The sequence below is a fragment of the Cygnus atratus genome, chromosome 2, assembly GCF_013377495.2.
Source record: "Cygnus atratus isolate AKBS03 ecotype Queensland, Australia chromosome 2, CAtr_DNAZoo_HiC_assembly, whole genome shotgun sequence".
Classification (NCBI taxonomy): domain Eukaryota; kingdom Metazoa; phylum Chordata; class Aves; order Anseriformes; family Anatidae; genus Cygnus; species Cygnus atratus.
Genome location: NC_066363.1, coordinates 156895454 through 156912568, shown reverse-complemented (window position 1 = coordinate 156912568; position 17115 = coordinate 156895454). Strand labels below are relative to the sequence as shown.

Genomic DNA, 17115 nt, shown 5'->3' with positions numbered 1-17115 from the left:
CGTTTCCTAAGCTGGTGCTTGGGACCTATGAGGTCGGTGTGATTTCTCCTCCTGCACTGGTGATGGAGCAGGAAGGAGGGAAGGTCACAGGCTCGAGCAAGGAGCAACACCAAGCCCCAAGTCCCTGCGCGATCTGCTGGATCTACCCAAGCAGCCATGTCTGCCACTGGGTTGCTGCACCCATCCCTGATGGGATCAGTTTTGACTCAAAATGAATAAATGGAGCTCAGCAGGGACAAATCTTGAGCTCCTTCCCATGCCTGCCCACAAGGTTTCCCACCCTTGTGCACAAGCAGGGCCAGAGCTGGATACGGGATGAAGTCAGGGTTTCTTCCTGGCTCTCCTCAGCCCCACCAAATCAGTCTGGCTACAAGTTGTCCCCACCAAATAGCTGCTTCTCTCCACTATTCTCACTGCTGGGGTGTGGGAGGGCAGTAGAAGTTAGGGCAGGTGCTTTCATCCACCAGGCAGGAGCTCAGCACCTGTCGGACCCCGCTCAGCTCCATGAGGCTCTGCAGCAGGGCTGGGACAGAAGCCAGCCTTTTGTTCCTCGTCCTTTGACAACGTTCCCACACTGCTGTCCAAGGCTTTCCTTCCAGGGGAAGGGAACGCACGTCCGACTCGTTAATGGCAATGAAGTGCGATGGAGTTGACCAAGCCCCTCTGCAAAGAAGGATGTTCCTAGTCTCAGTGTCCGCAGATTTTACCCTAAACCAAATGTTGTGTGGTTTACGAGAGGAGTTGGGGAGGGTAAAATGGATGTAGGCTGTCCTCCATGCTGTTAACTTTTCCTGCTGTGGTAAAGGATTTACTCACGTGGCAGGGAGCAGACCACATCCATGTCATTTCTTCATCAACCCTGCATCTCCATCAGCTGGGCAACCTCCCCTGAAAGCAGCCTTCTGAGGACAGGCTTGTGTTTGTGACATTCCCTTTTCCCATTTCCCTTTCAGGTTCTCCTGCCACCTGGTGCAGGAGTGAGACAGTGGACAAACATTTCATGAACACCTGTGTTGGTGGAAAAATGGGAAATTGCTCAAGAGAGGTGGGCTATGGGCAGGTGAGGTCATGTTCTCTGAAGCAGTTAATCAAAAGAGGTTTCCCAGACCACTTAGTGAAGATCCCACTCTTCTTGTGTCTTCCATGCAGTGAGGATCCTATCCTTCAGTATCTCCATGAAGTCATGACCCTAAATAAAGGCTCCTCAACTTTTTGGGCTCTATTGCATCAGGTCTGGGTCCAGGGCCTACTTGGGTAGAAGCTCTCCTTCAGCACTGAAGAAAAGAATGAATTTCTGAGGATCTGTTCATTCTAACAGAGGCTAAATTCAACATTCCAATGAAAACAGGCATGTTCAAACACGTTCATCTCCACTGCTATGGGATTGCTAGCAGTTATTATGGGCCAGCAGCACTCTCCCATACCCTGACTATTGTTATCCCAAGTGCTAATTTCAGCTGATCCAATACCTTCTTCCACTTATACCCTCAAGGCATTCACTGCAATATTTAATATTGTTGCATTCTCTTGGAGGTCTTTTACAACCTTAATGTTTCTATAATTCTATGATATTGAGCCAACAAGCTTGAAAATTTTCCACTTACTAAAGCTTCCCTTTTTTTCTGCTTTCCCCCCTCCCTTCGGGAGCATGATGAACGTCTGAAAATTGAGAGATGATGGAAGCTCTTCATTCATCAGCTATGGTTACAACTCCTCCCGAATCTGAGTGTGGGAACCGTGTCTGGGCCAAAGCGTGGCCCAGAACCCGGACGGACCTCCTCCACCTTAACAGCAGCATCTGCTTCCCGATAAGGCATGCTCTGCACTATCTCAGGCACAACTTGAAACTTTGCAGCTGTTGCCACTCCAAGTCTAGCTCTAAATTCAGCAAGGAGGGAGAGGCTGGGATAGTGGGGGAGTGCGGGGCACTCGTTATCCTGTGCACAAGGGATGGGAAGAAAGCTCTCGTGCATCACACAGGAGAACACAACTAAATTGGTCCTCACTTAGGAAGGGCCAGGAAGTCCCAGAGCGGGTGAACAGAGCATAGCTATCAATACCTCATCCTGGAGAAAAGTCTCCTTGCTTTTTTCAGTCTCGTATTTGTAACTCTAGAGCTGTTCCCTAAATAAGTCAGGTTTGTTGACACACTAGTAGAAAATTAAGCATTTGCTACCATAGGCAATAAGAACAATAGGGTCCAAGTTCACCCTCCCCACCCAACACTGGTTGGTTTCTTCTCTTTCTTTGTTCATCTTGCTCAGCTCCCAAGAATGAAGGAAGTGAAGGCAATTTTATTAGCCAGAGATGACTCACGGAGGCCTTCCAATCACACTTGCTTTCCAAGTCATAAGGAAGTGAAAAGCAGATGAGATCCCAGGCACGTGCCTGAGCTGGAGGTCAGTCGTGAAAGGCTGGGATGCCTGCATCAGGGAGCACGTAAAGTCAAGGGGGATGTTCCTGAAACTGGGGGAAGAATCTGCCCCTCATTCTGAGGAAACTCAAAATAGAAAATCAATGAAATAACCAGACAAAAGAGATCGTCTCAGACTTCCTGGGAAAGATCCAAGGGTGAAAAACTAATTCCAGAAAATGAGGTCAACCTTCTCTAATATCCATAGCTACTGTTTGTGCTCCAGCAAGACACTCATGTGTGGAGTTTACCTCTCCTCTATTTATGGATTTGCCCTCTTGACCTGGAATTCAATGCCTCTCAGTTGATCTTGTTGTGTTGTGACGGGCCATATCCTGCCTGTTTGTTGTGTTGGCACCAGTGTGGTCTTTATCTAAATGGTGCGGGAAGACAGCAGCCCAGGGCTGGCACTAAATTCCTATCCATTCTCCCTGTCCTTCTAAATAACTACATTTCATGAAATGTTTTGCTTCGTTGTTTTTTTCTGCCTTTTTTTCCCAAAAGGGACCCCTAAACCTCCTGTAAAGCCTCGTGGAAATAACATCCGTGCATCTTTGACGCCTAACCCTCAGAAGATGGCTTTTTTTTGGTACCTAGTCTAGACCAGAAAACATCCCATCATGAGGAGGGGTCATGGATTTGGGAGATTTGGGTCCTTACAGTATTGGTCAACAGAGACATCTCAAAAGCTGGTCCAGTCATATGCCTTGAGCCCATCTCAGCAAGGTGACACTTCATTACGTTGTGCCCAATCTCACCTCTTCTCCTGCAGCCAAGGGTGAAGGAAAACTCAGCTCCGGGATCTGATGCCTACAGTGACTCTAGCACCAGAAGGAGAGGGCTGTGTGAGGATGGACAAATGTGCTGGGGAACCTTAGGCTGTCTATTTGCACCCTCAAATAGCCTCTACTCAGCCAGTTCAACCTAGTCCACAGGCAGATCTGATCAACCCCTCTCTCAAATGACTGCAGCCAGAAGTCACCAAGGCATGCAAAGTCACCCTTCATCTCCCTCTGCCAGGTCCTTTCTTAAGGTCTGGACAGCTGGGCTGGCTCAAAGCACAGCCCAGGCATTGTGTCTTCAGTCTAGCACCTTCCTGCGAGTGCCAGGGATGTTTCAGTCTAATCCCAGCTCATGTAGAGAAGTCAAAAAGAGAGGTATTTCCCTCCCGTGTCACACAGTGGTGGCTCGGTGAACTTGCAGTGGCCTTGAGCTGACTGAATGCTCAGCAAGGAGATTTTGTTCCCACAGAGACATAGGAAAAAAGACCTGGGGAGGGGACAGAGTGGGCAGCAACGTCACTATTAGTTCACTAGAGATGTTCAGGCATTAGCACAGCGAGGAAGGCTGGAGCCCTCTTTAGCGTTTCCAACACTTCATAAATTTCAGAGAGATTTAGGGCAAGGAGCCAGATGTTCGGGGAGAAATTCTGAACACTAAAAGACAAGTGGAAATTTTTTTTTTTTTGGTAGTGTGTATTTTTTCCCATTAGTTGCAAGGCTATATTTAGAAGAGGGGGGGGAGACAGAGAGCACGCAAGAGAGATTAGGCATTTCTTCATGTTCTGTAGTCACTCCAGTTGTTCTGCTTGTAGGAACAGATGTCTCTTTCCTGGGGTGATAGCAGTCAGGTCCACGAGGAAATTTTCTTACCAGCAGCTCCTCTAACGTAGAAGGGAGATCGGGCCAGAGGTAAGTCAGTCCATCGTGGAGGAATAGACCAGCAGATGCTTTGGGATGTCGGTCCCAAACGGGGGATTGAGTGATCAGGGAGGTGGCAGCGAGGGGGCCAGGAGGGAGTTGCTGAAGATGTGACCCCAAGCCTGGAAATTGTGGTTATCATGGCACGGAGCCCCAGCAGGGCGAGGTGGAAAGGGCACCTTGTCGAATACGTGGACGAGCTACTTGTAGAGCTCATGGCTCTGCCCTTGCTGCAGGTGTGGAAGGTCACCAGAAGGTTCTTGGGCTGCACCATAGGGCTGCTCTGGGCTGCAAGGGGTTTTCTGCATCGTGAGCTTCCCATTGTGGGGTTTTGGGGCTGTGCCATGATATTTGTGTGTTTTCCGAGGAGATGGGGGGTGATGAAAGGCATGCAAAGGTGCTGGTTTCCCCCCAGTGAAAAGTACTATGCTAGCCCTTGTGAAAGTGGGGGGCTGTTTTGTTTGTGTCTGCATAATGAAATTTGGGGAAAATAAATTCGTGAAGATTTTTGAAGCCAGGAGAGGAGTCAGCGCATTGCCTGGATTGGGGGACTGGGAATGTTTTATCTCTGGCTGTGCAGAAGGGTGCAAGTTCAGCTCTAGGAAAGATGCTGTTTTCTTTCTCTGAATCATCTTGCTGGGTCAGCCTAAGGAGAAGCAGATTCTCTCCAAGATCCTTAACAGACTTCTTCAGAAATGCTCTCTGCTTTCATAGCAACACACCCTTCAACACCTCAATGTTTTTCCAGTTTAATCCAGAATTTGCAAACCCCTTAAGGCACTGGGTGGGGAGCTGTCTGCACAGCGCAGTGACGTACATGCCTAGGGAGGGAAACCACAGCAGCCAGTCCCCAAAGGGTTAAGATCTGGTAATCCATCCTGGGATTCTGCAAAAAAATGTCTGCTCTCTGGGTTAATCATGGCTCCGTGCCTCAGTTTCCCCCCTCAGCCAAGGGAGCAGCACGGCTTGAAGTGAGCATTGGGCTGCAGAGGTGCATCTGTGCTGGGCTGGTCTGCTGCTCGTGGGGAGGTGCGAGCACACCGAATTTTCCATCAGTCCCTTATCCCCACCTGTATTTGTGTCACCTCCATTACTCTGTGGGTGTTCAGCTTGGCTTTTTCTGTCCCGGATCATACAAAGCCGCAGGTACTGCCCCATGGCAAAATTCTGCTGCTGCTCTTCCCCAGCATCCTGCTCAGGCTTCTTGCCACGGGACAGAGCCAGCAGGCAACGGGAGGCAGAAAGAGGGAAAAGTATTCATAGATAGCTAAATTTGCAATTAAAAACTTCCTTTTCAAAAACAAGGGGTAGATCACAGGCCTGACGTCGCTCAGTTTAAACTCCCATCATGGTTTTGTACATGCCTGTGAAGTTCCTGGATGTGCCTATATGGTAATTCTCACTGCAGGGCTCTCCTTGGACACAGCCAGGACAGCTTTTATTCCAAACTGACATTTCTAGTGCTGTGTCCCAGCTACCCTTGAAATGCTAGATGGATTACTCTAATCCCCCTAAAAATCAAACGCATTTCTCTTGTACTGTTGCAGCCTCCCAAGAAGACAGGCACAGATCCATCTCTACTGGCTAGATCTACAAAACTCCAAGCCCATTAGCTTCTTTCCAGATTTAGCTTTAAAAAAGAATTTTAAAACTTCTTGGAAGTTTTTTGTGTTTTTTTTTTTCCAAAAAACGATGTACTTTCCCCTGCTACTATACTAGTCCACTAAGGACAGAGAGGGATCCGAGCAAGAAGTCATGCTCTGATTTCTCTTACAGAGCTAAAAATGCTCAGTACCTGCTGCAGAGATGTCAGACCATGCTCCCTCGTGACAGATGGCTCTTGGTAGTAGCCTTGGCGAGCTACAAGATATTGATCTTTGCAGTGTTAAGAGCATGATTTATAGGGCATTCACCAAAACACAGCAATTCTGTCACTCCAAGGCCAAGATCTGGTAAAGCAGAAAAGAGGGATGTGAAATATGCTATGGTATCCATAAGTTGTTGTAGACATCTAAATGTTGTCCTAAGACGTCTGGACAAGAAGGAACGTCCTCAAATTGCACGAGGGGAGGTTCAGGTTGGAAATTAGGATAAAATTATTCTCAGAAAGAGCAGTCAGGCATTGGGACAGGTTGCCCAGGGAGGTGGTGGTGTCACCATCCCTGGGGGTGTTCAAGGAAAGGTTGGACGTGGTGCTTAGGGACATGGTTTAGTGGGTGACGTTGGTGGTAAGGGGATGGTTGGCCAGATGATCTTGGAGGTCTTTTCCAACCTTAATGATTTTATGAGTCTATGATTAGCGCTTCTAAGGTGACTTGTACAAGCAAGCTTTGTAAGAGACGTGCTGAAGGACCTCTGGTTGCACACCACTGCTGGGTGCACGTGTGTGGGTCTGGAGAGGTAGGGGACCTGCAGCTTGTATGAACAATCCCACTTTGTTCACTTGTACCTGTACGTTTGGGCTCCTTCTTTCAAAGTCTGAGGCATTAGTGCTGCAAATGGGCACAGAGGAGGTATAAGCTGTGCAGAACTCTGCCAGCATGTGAATTTCCTGCTCTGTGTATCTTTGGGAGCCTCATTCCATATTTTCCATGCATGCTCAGATCAGGGTTAGGGGAGAACCATGCAGATCTGTCAGGTTTAAAACAGATTGTCTCTGGGGTGTCCCAGACGGGCCATCCATCACCTGGTGTTAAGCAGCCAAATGCAGAGAGCAGACAAATCGAGCCAAGAAGCCTCCCTCCTAGTCATTTTGCTCCGGGAAGAAGAGGAATGTGGTTGTGTTCCCCCTCCTCTAACCAGCAGGGATCCTTCATCAGCTTGGATGACCTGTTGGACTAAATCACTGAGCAGGTACCCACAGGCTACTGCTTGTCCCCAGCAGAACCAGGCAGCTCACAGAGGACCTGATTTTGCCCATGGTTTTTTTAGGAAGCGTGGGGTACACCCGTGTGCACAAACAGCATTGAACACAACAGGGTGGGGTAGAAATATCACAGAATATCATAGAATCATTAAGGTTGGAGAAGACCTCCAAGATCATCTGGTCTAACCATCACCCTACCACCAATGTCTAAACCATATCCCTAAGCACCAGGTCCAACCTTTCCAATCAAATCACAACTCATGGCAACACCCACTGCCCATCCATAGCAGGGCATTGGAGGTGGAGGAACGCGTCTGGTCTTGCTGGGCTCATCAGACAGGAGGCAAATGGCTCAACAGCATCACAGGATTGCCAACTAGCATTGCATTACGGGGCCTAAAGGACAGCATCTGGCCATGCCTGGGTCAGGAGATTCAAACTTTTTCTCCAGCCAGATGGAAATCTGATTCTCAAGAGCAACTAGAGAGCTGCAAAAGTCAAGGGCAGTCAAGATGTGGCTGAGTGGTGCTGGCACCAGGCAACCAGCTACCATCTATCCACAGCCAGGCTGGTTCTGCCATAAGGAATATATGATTTGTTGTAAATCTGAAAATATTTAATTCCAGGCAAAAAAAAAAATAAGAGGCAAGCAAAGCACTCTAAAAGAAGACATTCAGTCCTGTTTGCAATGTTTTGATGCCAAAGCAAATGTGAATTTGCAAGGAAGAAGACCTAAATGAAAGGATGTGTGGTGGAGAGTGCTAGTAAACTCCTTGCAGGTTCATAATATAGGAAACAAAGGTAATCTGGCCATGCTCAGTGCCTAGTTGTGTGTTTGTCGGCTCTGGCTTCCTCTGTCTTCCCAGCATTTTTCAATCTGTTGGCTAATTTCAACCAAAATTTGGCAGCAGGGCAAGATCACCTCAATTTTCAGGATATTAGGCAGCAATGAGAGGAGAAAGTTAAACAAGTGCCGGAGCCAAGGGAATAGCTGGAACGTGAATGCTCATTAAGGCAGCCGGGTGTCCACATGGGAAAAAGCTATTAATAAGCATCTCAAACAGAGGAAAGCTTTCGTCCAACCCTTTGAGCCACTGCAAGGCACGAAACCATGAGAAAGCAGGTGTCATTTCATCCAACCCTCACAGAGCCGTGTGTTTTGTGTCTCCAAAGCGTCTTTTAGTTCCACAGCCTCGGAGGAGGAGGAATAATCCTACCCTGGACTGGGTTTGACAGTTTTCAACTGCAATTCCCCCACAGCCAGGTGTTTCATACACTCCGTCCAGCCACCCTCAGACCAGGGGGTTCATCAATGCCCAGGAACCAAGTGAGAGCAGAGATGTGATGCCCTCAAATACGGGATCCTCCCCACCCTGGGAATAGCCCCATTTCTGCTTTGGGGTGGGATCTTTCTCCTCCAGACATCAGCTCACAGCCTGGGGGCTAGATGGGAACCAGCTTTTCCCTGTTGGCAGCTGGATTCGTTCTCTTTCTCTCCCTTTCTCCCTCCGTTCCCACTGTCAGCAAACCCACCCTCCCCAGGCTGACAGAATGAGCCCTACCATGTATAGGGCAAGGTCCTCAACATGCACAAAAACACCATATTTGGCCAGTTTGAGCCCGAGTTGAGTGAGAGCTTGCCAGAAGGAGAATCAGACAATTTAAACCGAAGGAGAGTGAGTTTAACCCTTCGTATATAAATAGGATGATAAATCACCTAGGGAACTTTAAACACGGAGAGGCTGCAAAGCTAAACACATGCTGCTGCCATGCCAAGGTTAGCAGGCAGGACAGGGTGAGGGGGACAGGGGGATGATGGAGGAGCCAGTTTGCCAGGTCAGATGGTCAGATTCAGGACAGGGAGATGAGGAAAGCTGAAGCTGTTTATACTAAACAACGCTTGCTCTCACTTACTAATGTCCTTTTCATCTTTCCCATCCCAGTGCATGGCTCTCTGGTTCTCTCTCTGTATGCAGAGATGCTATCTGCACACACCAATAAATAACCCTTTCGGAGAGTGGTTAGGACAAACCTCCACTGCATGACCTGCCTTTTCTTTTGTACCCCGTTATTTGAATTGCTGAGCTAGATCCAAAAGTCCTCCGGGTCAAGGAAGCAACTCCTGTTGATTTCAGCGAGCAGGGGGTGAGGCTTAGGGCTGATGCAGAGCTAAAAGTCGTGTGGAAAGAAATAAAGGATGGCCAAGGATATCCTCCTGGGGCATATGTAGCACTGAGCTGCCCGTGCAAAGTGAACAAGAGGGACGCCAAGCAGCAAGCGAGCAAGACAAGAGGCAGCAGGTCCTGCTTTCAGCACAGAGAGCGTCTGTTTCCTATTTGGCCCAAGAACGATGGAATTGGTTGCGTCATGCAATGAAGAAAAAGTATTTCAGAGCAGGTCCCTGTCTCCCAGTGCTGAGCAGGGACCTTTATCAGAACGAGGGAAGCCAGGTCAACCTCCAGTCTCCATCCCTCCCCTTATCCTGTTCCTACCCAGATGCCTGCTGTACTTTTAAGGAAATGCTACTCACGGCCAGCCAGACAAAATCCAGCCTGAGAGGTATAATATAACAGCACAAGCTAACTGGCGCATCCAGACAGCACTCCGATGGGAGGATATTTACCCATCATGGACTTTGCAGACTGCCAGCTCCATGGAACAGGGATTGCATGGAAATCTGCGGAGCTGCAAGCTGATTTAGGCATGGAGAAGTCCAGCTCCAATCTCTCTGGGCATTTTAGGAAGCAGGGTGGCACAAGGGTTATCAACTCTGCTAGAAAAGATGACTACAGTTCTTGGAGCTCTTCATGAGTTCATGCTAGAGCTGCAAGCCACAAATAGGTACCATAGCAAAAAGACGTTTTTGGAGGCTGCAAAGCTTCTTATGTGCTTATCCATGACCTTCACTGACTACTCCTTGGTTATGCATAGTTGAACTGACCCCACTTTAACACCTGCATAAGTATTTCTGATGGCCGAGACAGGGAGACCTGGTTGGGGTAGTTTTGGATTCAGAAATGCAGGGAAGGGGGCAGAATTGGAAACCTTTGGAAATGTTCATTTTTCCTCAGACACGAGGTCACGCTGCCTTTCTGTTCAGCCTGCTGCAAAATGGGGCAATGTACCTTTGTCAAGGGCTTGGAGACCCAGAATGGAAAAATGCTTAGTAGCTGTTAACCAAGGGTTTGGTCCAGCTCCATCTCATTAAAAGCACTCAGAAGAATGCTGTTGCTTTGCCAGTCAAGCTCTCCATCCTTGCTGTTTGTGAGCAATCCCACAAAAAAAGGTAAAAGGCCATTCACCCGAACATCCAACAGCAACAATTTGATTAGAGGAAGACTTTTCCCCCTGCAGCCCAAGATCAGCTTTTCCATCGCTTGTCAGTGAGGAAATCTTCAGAATTACTTACATTTGTTAGGGTTTCTTTCATGTAACTGCTTGTATTGTGAGCCCAGGCGGGGCAGCAACAGAGTAAGAAGAGACATCAGCTCTAACACGGCTCCTCCGTTACAATTTGGCAAAGTGCTGCCTGTTATTCTTTTGGGTGATTACAATATCTGGAGTTTATTTCACTGCACATGGAGCTCAGTGGAAGAGGGGACTATTTAAGCCAGCACACTGTATGTGCTGATGATTTTCATTTCTGTGTACGGGCAGTACTCTTAGGGGATACTTTCCTATTAGGCTAAAGTGCCCTACATACCTCAATAGCATTGTGAGGATGGGGCACATCTGAAGGCAATTCAAGTTACGTATTTCACTGAAGCAGGAAAAGAAAAATGAAAGATGAATATCAGGTGCTCCTGAAAAGGGATCTGGGACTGAGGAAAAAGCTTGCAGAATAGGCAAGCTACCAGCAAGAAGTAAAATCAGAGCAAACAGCCAATGCCTTACAATTACAATAGGAAGACAAATGCACACGCAAGTCAATACCCACGAGTGCCTCCTAAGGGGTGGGATGGGTGATTTTGTCTTCTCCCCTTGCTCACCTACCTGTATGAACACAGATATACAAGCTCATGCTGCGCTCGAGAGGCAATGGAGTCTTTATTTCCTCTTTTGCACGGTTGCAGTGGCTTCAGCAGCTCTCCCCGTGACAGCATCTGCAAAGGGAAGCCTGGGAGCAGATCCAGGCATCTGCTGGTTTCAGTTTGTGTTTGTAATTAAAGAGCCACACAAACAAACAGAGCAGATCAGATGGTGAGAATATTAGAAAATCATGAGAAAATGGGCCAACTTTCTACATCTCTCCCATGCGTCTTTCTCAGGTGCCACACTTCGCGATTCCACTGCCTTCAGCCAGTCTTGGGTCCAGTTTTTCCTGTTATTTACCATCAGCATCCTTGGCACAAAATCAAAAGAGACAAGACTTTTCCCCAGGAGCCTGCAGGCTCAGTCAGACCCAGACAAAATAACGTGAACACATGTGCGACGTTGGCTGCCACTGGAGTTCAGTGCAGGGGGAGGTAACCCAGCCATTCCCAAAACACGTTCCAACATCTGGTTGCTGATGGAGATGTCCTAAGTGCAAAAGTGGACAGAAGTCAGGGCTGTTCCTCTTTTCCCAGCAGTTCTTTGGGACTTCTGACACCAGGCTTCAGGATCTCAGTCCTGCAGAATAATTTGGGACTGGGTTTGATTTCAGGAGGGTTTTTATGATTGAGCATCAGCCATTCCAATGGGCAACCCAGAGGCATGGATTTGAGCAGCTACCTAAACATGACAAATTGGCATTTGCTTATAAACATCCTCCCAAGTTCAAGGATACTAAAACCCAGTTTTTCTTTTTCACCACCTCCACCGACTAGATGAGAGGCAAGAAGAAACTAGGGCAGCCACCAGCCCCCAGGCTGGCTGACCTCATGATAGCAAAGTCAATTCTGCAAACATCTCCAGAGGGAGCTTGATGGCAGACCTAAATTCTTAGTCCTAATCTCTGCTTTTGCTCAACAAATAGTCTGCTTTAAGATCACCTCAGTGAATGATACAGAAAAAACACAATTGTCTATGACATACCATGAGGACTCTTCATTGAAGGGCTGACCATTTACCAAACACGCTTCTTTCCCAACCCTCTCCCAGGTGAGAAGGAGCAGGAAAGCAGACTCCCCTTGGCCATTCAGTCCTCCCCAAAAGTTTGCCTGCTCATATCCTGACTCTATTCATCAGCACAGGATAAGAACTTCTCTGCTGGAAAAGACCTGGGCATTACACAAATCCAGGCTGGGTGGAGAATGGATTGAGAGCAGCCCTGAGGAGAAGGTCTTGGGGGTCTTGACTGATGAAAAAATCAACTTGAGCCAGCAATGTGTGCTTGCAGACCAGAAAACCAACCATATCCTGGGCTGCATCAAAAGCAGCATGGCCAGCAGGGTGAGGGAGGGGATTGTCCCCTTCTGCTCTGCTCTTGTGAGGCTCCACCTGGAGCCTGCGTTCAGCTCTGAGGCCCCCAGCATAAGGAGGACATAGACCTGTTGGAGCAAGTCCAGATGAGAGACAAGAGGATGATCAGAGGGCTGGAGCACGTCTCCTATGGAGAGAATGAGAGAGTTGGGGTTGTTCGCCTTGGTGAAAGCTCCGGGGAGACCTTACAGCAGCCTGCCAGTACCTACAGGGGGCCTACAGGAAAGCTGCAGAGGGACTCTTTGTCAGGAAGTGTAGTGATAGGGCAAGGGGGAATGGGTAGGTTTAGATTAGACATTAGGAAGAAATTCTTTACTCTGAGGGTGGTGAGGCACTGGCACAGGCTGCCCAGAGAAGCTGTGGATGCCCCATCCCTGGAGGTGCTCAAGGCCAGGCTGGATGGGGCTTTGGGCAACCTGGGCTGGTGGGAGGTGTCCCTGCTTATGGCAGGGGGGTAGAACTAGATGGTCTTTAGGGTCCCTTCCAACCCAAACCATTCTGTGATTCTATGATTATAGTGGATTTTAAGCTGGAAAAAAAGCCAGCAAGAAGTGCGTTCTTACTGCAGACAAGGCAAAGTGAAGACAGTGCTACATCAGGAGGATCATGCTCAGCAGATCGAGGGGACATATTACCTCCAACAATTCAGCACTGGTGAGGTGTCCAGCTTGGTTCCACTCTGTTCAGGGGAAAGCTGAAAGACAGCAGAGGGTTACCAGATGGGAGGAACCAAGGACGGCCTGGGGCCGACCAGCTGGAAAGCAGCTGTGCAGAAGACTTGGGGTCCTGGTGGACACCTAGATGCACATGAGCCAGCAATAAACCCTTGTGACAACACCCTTAGTGTTGCCTTAGGAGGAACTTTCCCAGGAGGTCAAGGGAGATGATCCATCTCCTCTGCTCAGCACTCAAGAGAGCGATGTCCAGCCCAAGGAATTCCAGATAGCAGGACTTTGTGATTCATTAGCCCAGAAAACAAGCTCTTGGTGGCTGGCCACCAACAGCCCGAAACCTCTCGCAGGCAACAGGACACCTTCAGGTCATCCTCCTGATCCCCAGAAGCAGCAAAAAGGATTAGTGCAGATAGGAAATCAGCTGCCAAAGGATGTGGCAGGCTTGGAGGAGCTTGATATCAGGACCCCCTTAGCATCTCAAGCCTTCCCCATTGAGACACACAGCCCAGGCACACCGCAGTTCCTGCGAGCCCTGGGAGATGTGTTTGCGGCTCCTTGTCTCCTCGCCCTTCCGCACTTGGCTCTTCGGTAACAGGGATTTCAAACCCTCATAACTCAAGTCTTTCAGCATCATTCTCTGCTGATTCAAGCTGATTTTTTTAACCTCACAGTCCTGCTCAGCTGCTTTGAGATATTCCAGACATTTTTCAACCATTTATTTTTATTGAAACCAGCCAAGTCTCCGTATATATTGGGCTTTTTTTTATCTTTTTAATATACAAATCAGTTTAAAATAGCGTGTAAGTCAGGAATGATTTGCAAATTAAACTGTCAGACCCTGGCAGGAGCGGTGGCTGACACCCTTGGTTGAAATTTCCCGGCTGCTGTTGCTGTGAGTGCAGATCTCTAGAAAATGCCACACAATCTGCTTTTGTTTTCCTGGAAACTTCAGCCACCCTCTGCTTTTAGGAAAGTCTCACCATTCCTGAAGATGCTGCTGCATGTAACTCTCTAATGGGGTCACCTGGTTAAGAGAAGGAATGGGATATTTTAGGAGTCAGAGGGTGGGGCTTTGGCTGTGCTAATAGCTTGGGCAAATGTTTTCTGCTTGCCAGCACTATCCTGCTCCCATGGGAGGGCAGAGAGAGGCCCCATTTAGGAAGAAACTGCTCCCATGTAGAAAGAACTCAAAAGATGAGTGCCTTATTCAGGAAGTAAGACTTGGTAGGACTCTCATACTGGTCTGAACCTCCCTCCCACAGCAGCAAATGGACTGTGCATCAGTGCACCCTGCTTACCCTCAGCAACCCCATCCACTTCTCCGGGCCATTGGCCATGTGGCCGGCCCAAGTATGACCCAAACCCCTCAATTTTCCTTCTCCTCTCTGCCCCCCTTGGCACAGTTCACTTCTCTCTCCTTGCTCAGGTCTTAAATCCAGTTTTGAACAGAGCAGGGGAAGAGCAACTCGAAGTGGGGATTGCACTGTTTTGGGATTCCCCAAAACACCCTTGAAGTGGGGATCGCACGTCTTCCCCAAAACACTGGAACCACCGGAAGACAGCAGACATAAAAGCAGGTATTTTCCTAGCAAGTACCAACCTGCCACTTAGTGTACTGACTGATAAGCTGCCTAGAGAGTACAGCAATACATATAATTACTGAGGATGTGCAAATACATTGGTTAAAATGTTCTCAGGACAAGATTCTGAGCCTTAAGCTGTGATATATCCATCAATAACCCTCTGTTTCTTTTGTTCCAGCTTGCTGAGAAGGCAATGACCATGCCGACCTCCTCCACCCAACTGCCAGCTCTTGGCCATATCAATGCCACCCAGCAACCCAACTCCAGCATCTACTTGTTCTCCATGTTCATCCACCCTGACAAAGACCTGTACAGAGAATTTTACAGCCTATCGATTGCCCTGATGGTGGTCAATGCCATCATTTTCCTGGTGGGTGTCGTGCTGAACAGCTTGGCACTGTATGTATTCTGCTTCCGTACCAAGACAAAAACCACCTCTGTTATTTACACCATCAACTTGATTGTTACTGATCTCTTGGTGGGCTTCTCCTTGCCTGTCCGGCTCATCATGTTCTACAGTGCAGGGGACTGCCTGCATTGTTCTTTGGTTCATATCTTTGGCTACTTTGTCAACATGTACTGTAGCATCCTCTTCTTGACCTGCATCTGTGTTGACCGCTACCTGGCGATCGTACAGGTGGAGGCCTCACGTAAATGGAGGAACCCCACCTGTGCCAAGGGGATCTGTGTCTTCATCTGGATCTTTGCTACCGTAGTGACTTTCTCCATCCTCACCACGGCAATACAGTTTGCCCAGTGCTGCCTCTCCAAGATTCTGGTCCTGATGGTCTGTGAGTACTTCTTCCCCCTCATCATAATCATCTTCTTCACTGCCAGGATTATGTGTGCTCTCTCCAAGCCCAGCCTCATGCACCAGAGCCGGGAGAGGAGAATGAGGGCTGTGCAACTCCTTATCACTGTCCTCATTATCTTCATGATCTGTTTCACTCCTTTCCACGTGGGACAGGTAGCCATCTCCATCAACTCCAACATGTCCCCTAAAGTCAGCCTCCTCGTCTACCACGTGACGGTGACTCTGAGTAGCCTCAACAGCTGCATGGACCCTATTGTCTACTGCTTTGTCACCAACAACTTCCAGTCAACCATGAAAAACATCTTCAGGAAAACCGAGCCAGAGCAAGCCAACGTGGACATTCTGGCCACAAACAAGAACTCCAAGGGTTCCAACGCAATCATCGCATTCTCCAACACAATAGGAAGCCCTGTGAGCTTGCCGTCACCAAGCAGTGTCCAGATCTAACCTACTTCCAAGGGGACTTGCTGCAGTAAGCCGGCGTAATGATGCTGGAACATTGCTAGGGTGCATTGTACCATTGCCTGACATCTTTTTTTAGGGTGAGGTTCAGAATGACCGTGGTGGAATTTATTCCTCAGAAACATTGTGGTCTGTTTGGAAAATAGAACTTGCAGTGTGGTTAGTACCAATACAAAAGAGAGATTATTAATTACTGTTCCCAACAGGAATGTTTTCTTTGTATTTTAATACAGACATTTTGCTAGCAACGAATTCCTTACTGTGGTTTTCTTTTCCTGTTTGACATTGTAATGATGACTACGAGTCCTATTACGACTTAGAAAGCACTAAATCCCTCTGTTTTCTATGAAAGCTTTCAGGTCTCGGGCATGTGCTTAAGAGTAAAGGGTAAAAGTGATGTTTCCAGAACTATTCAAGATTTTCAATGCCAATGGAGCGGGGCAGAATTATTCTAACCCACCTATCCCCAGTAACTACTCAGTTGTTTCTGAAAAAAGTCTGAACTTTCTCAGGGGAGAGATTATGAAGTCAAGCTGTAATGTCTCCTCTCACAATTTAAGCTACAAGAAAAAAATATATGTGGGTGTGTATGTTTTCATGCACATTTTCTGGGCTTGGGGAGAGGTTAAGGATATGTTCCACCTTTATTTGGATCCCTAAATCCCCTAAATTGCAGATGAGCATACAAAAAAAGCTGTGAAAACGAATGTGCTTTCCAGCAAACTCTGCTGCTCAGCTCTCTCTCCCTGAAGAACAGCCAAGATGAAAAGCAGAACCAGACTGTGATGCTATACTACCCGTGTCTGAGTTTTCTTCCTGGCACATTGTGAAACCAGTGCTCGCAGTCCTAATTCCCTCTATCGGTTCATCCACTCAGTCATTTAAAGGCTGATGCTTCCAGGGACAGAAAAAGATTCCATCTCAAGCATCCAGGTCAAAACTCACCCCAGCATAAAGCCCCTAGGATGATTTAGGAGCCATGTTTGAAAGGTATGTGGGGATATGGATGCCAGGAAATTCTGTCCACAATAGTGGGTAAATGTCCTCATTTGGACTTTACCAATTAAACAATGCCAATACTAAAATTATCCTAGGAAAAGAGCAAAGCCTGCAGCGTGAATGGCAATAACGTTTGTTGCTGCTCCATTTCTCCTCACTGTCATGGCTACTCCCCCTCCATCTGGAAGGCTACTCTGAAGT

General features: G+C 48.0%; 1 protein-coding gene across 1 annotated transcript; it reads left to right on the top strand.

Moving 5' to 3' along the window:
- The first annotated feature begins 8565 nt into the window (after positions 1 to 8565).
- GPR20 (G protein-coupled receptor 20) lies at positions 8566 to 15900 on the top strand. The gene is made up of 2 exons (XM_050708788.1): positions 8566 to 8655; positions 14818 to 15900. The coding sequence occupies exons 1-2, from the start codon at positions 8566 to 8568 to the stop codon at positions 15898 to 15900; spliced, it is 1173 nt and encodes a 390-aa protein (XP_050564745.1).
- The last annotated feature ends 1215 nt before the right edge of the window (positions 15901 to 17115 follow it).

Coding starts and splice junctions, on each gene's coding strand:
- GPR20 (XM_050708788.1), top strand. CDS start 8,566: ATGCACAAAAACACCATATTTGGCCAGTTTGAGCCCGAGTTGAGTGAG. Junction 8,656..14,817: donor ACAATTTAAACCGAAGGAGA/GTGAGTTTAACC, acceptor CTTTTGTTCCAG/CTTGCTGAGAAGGCAATGAC.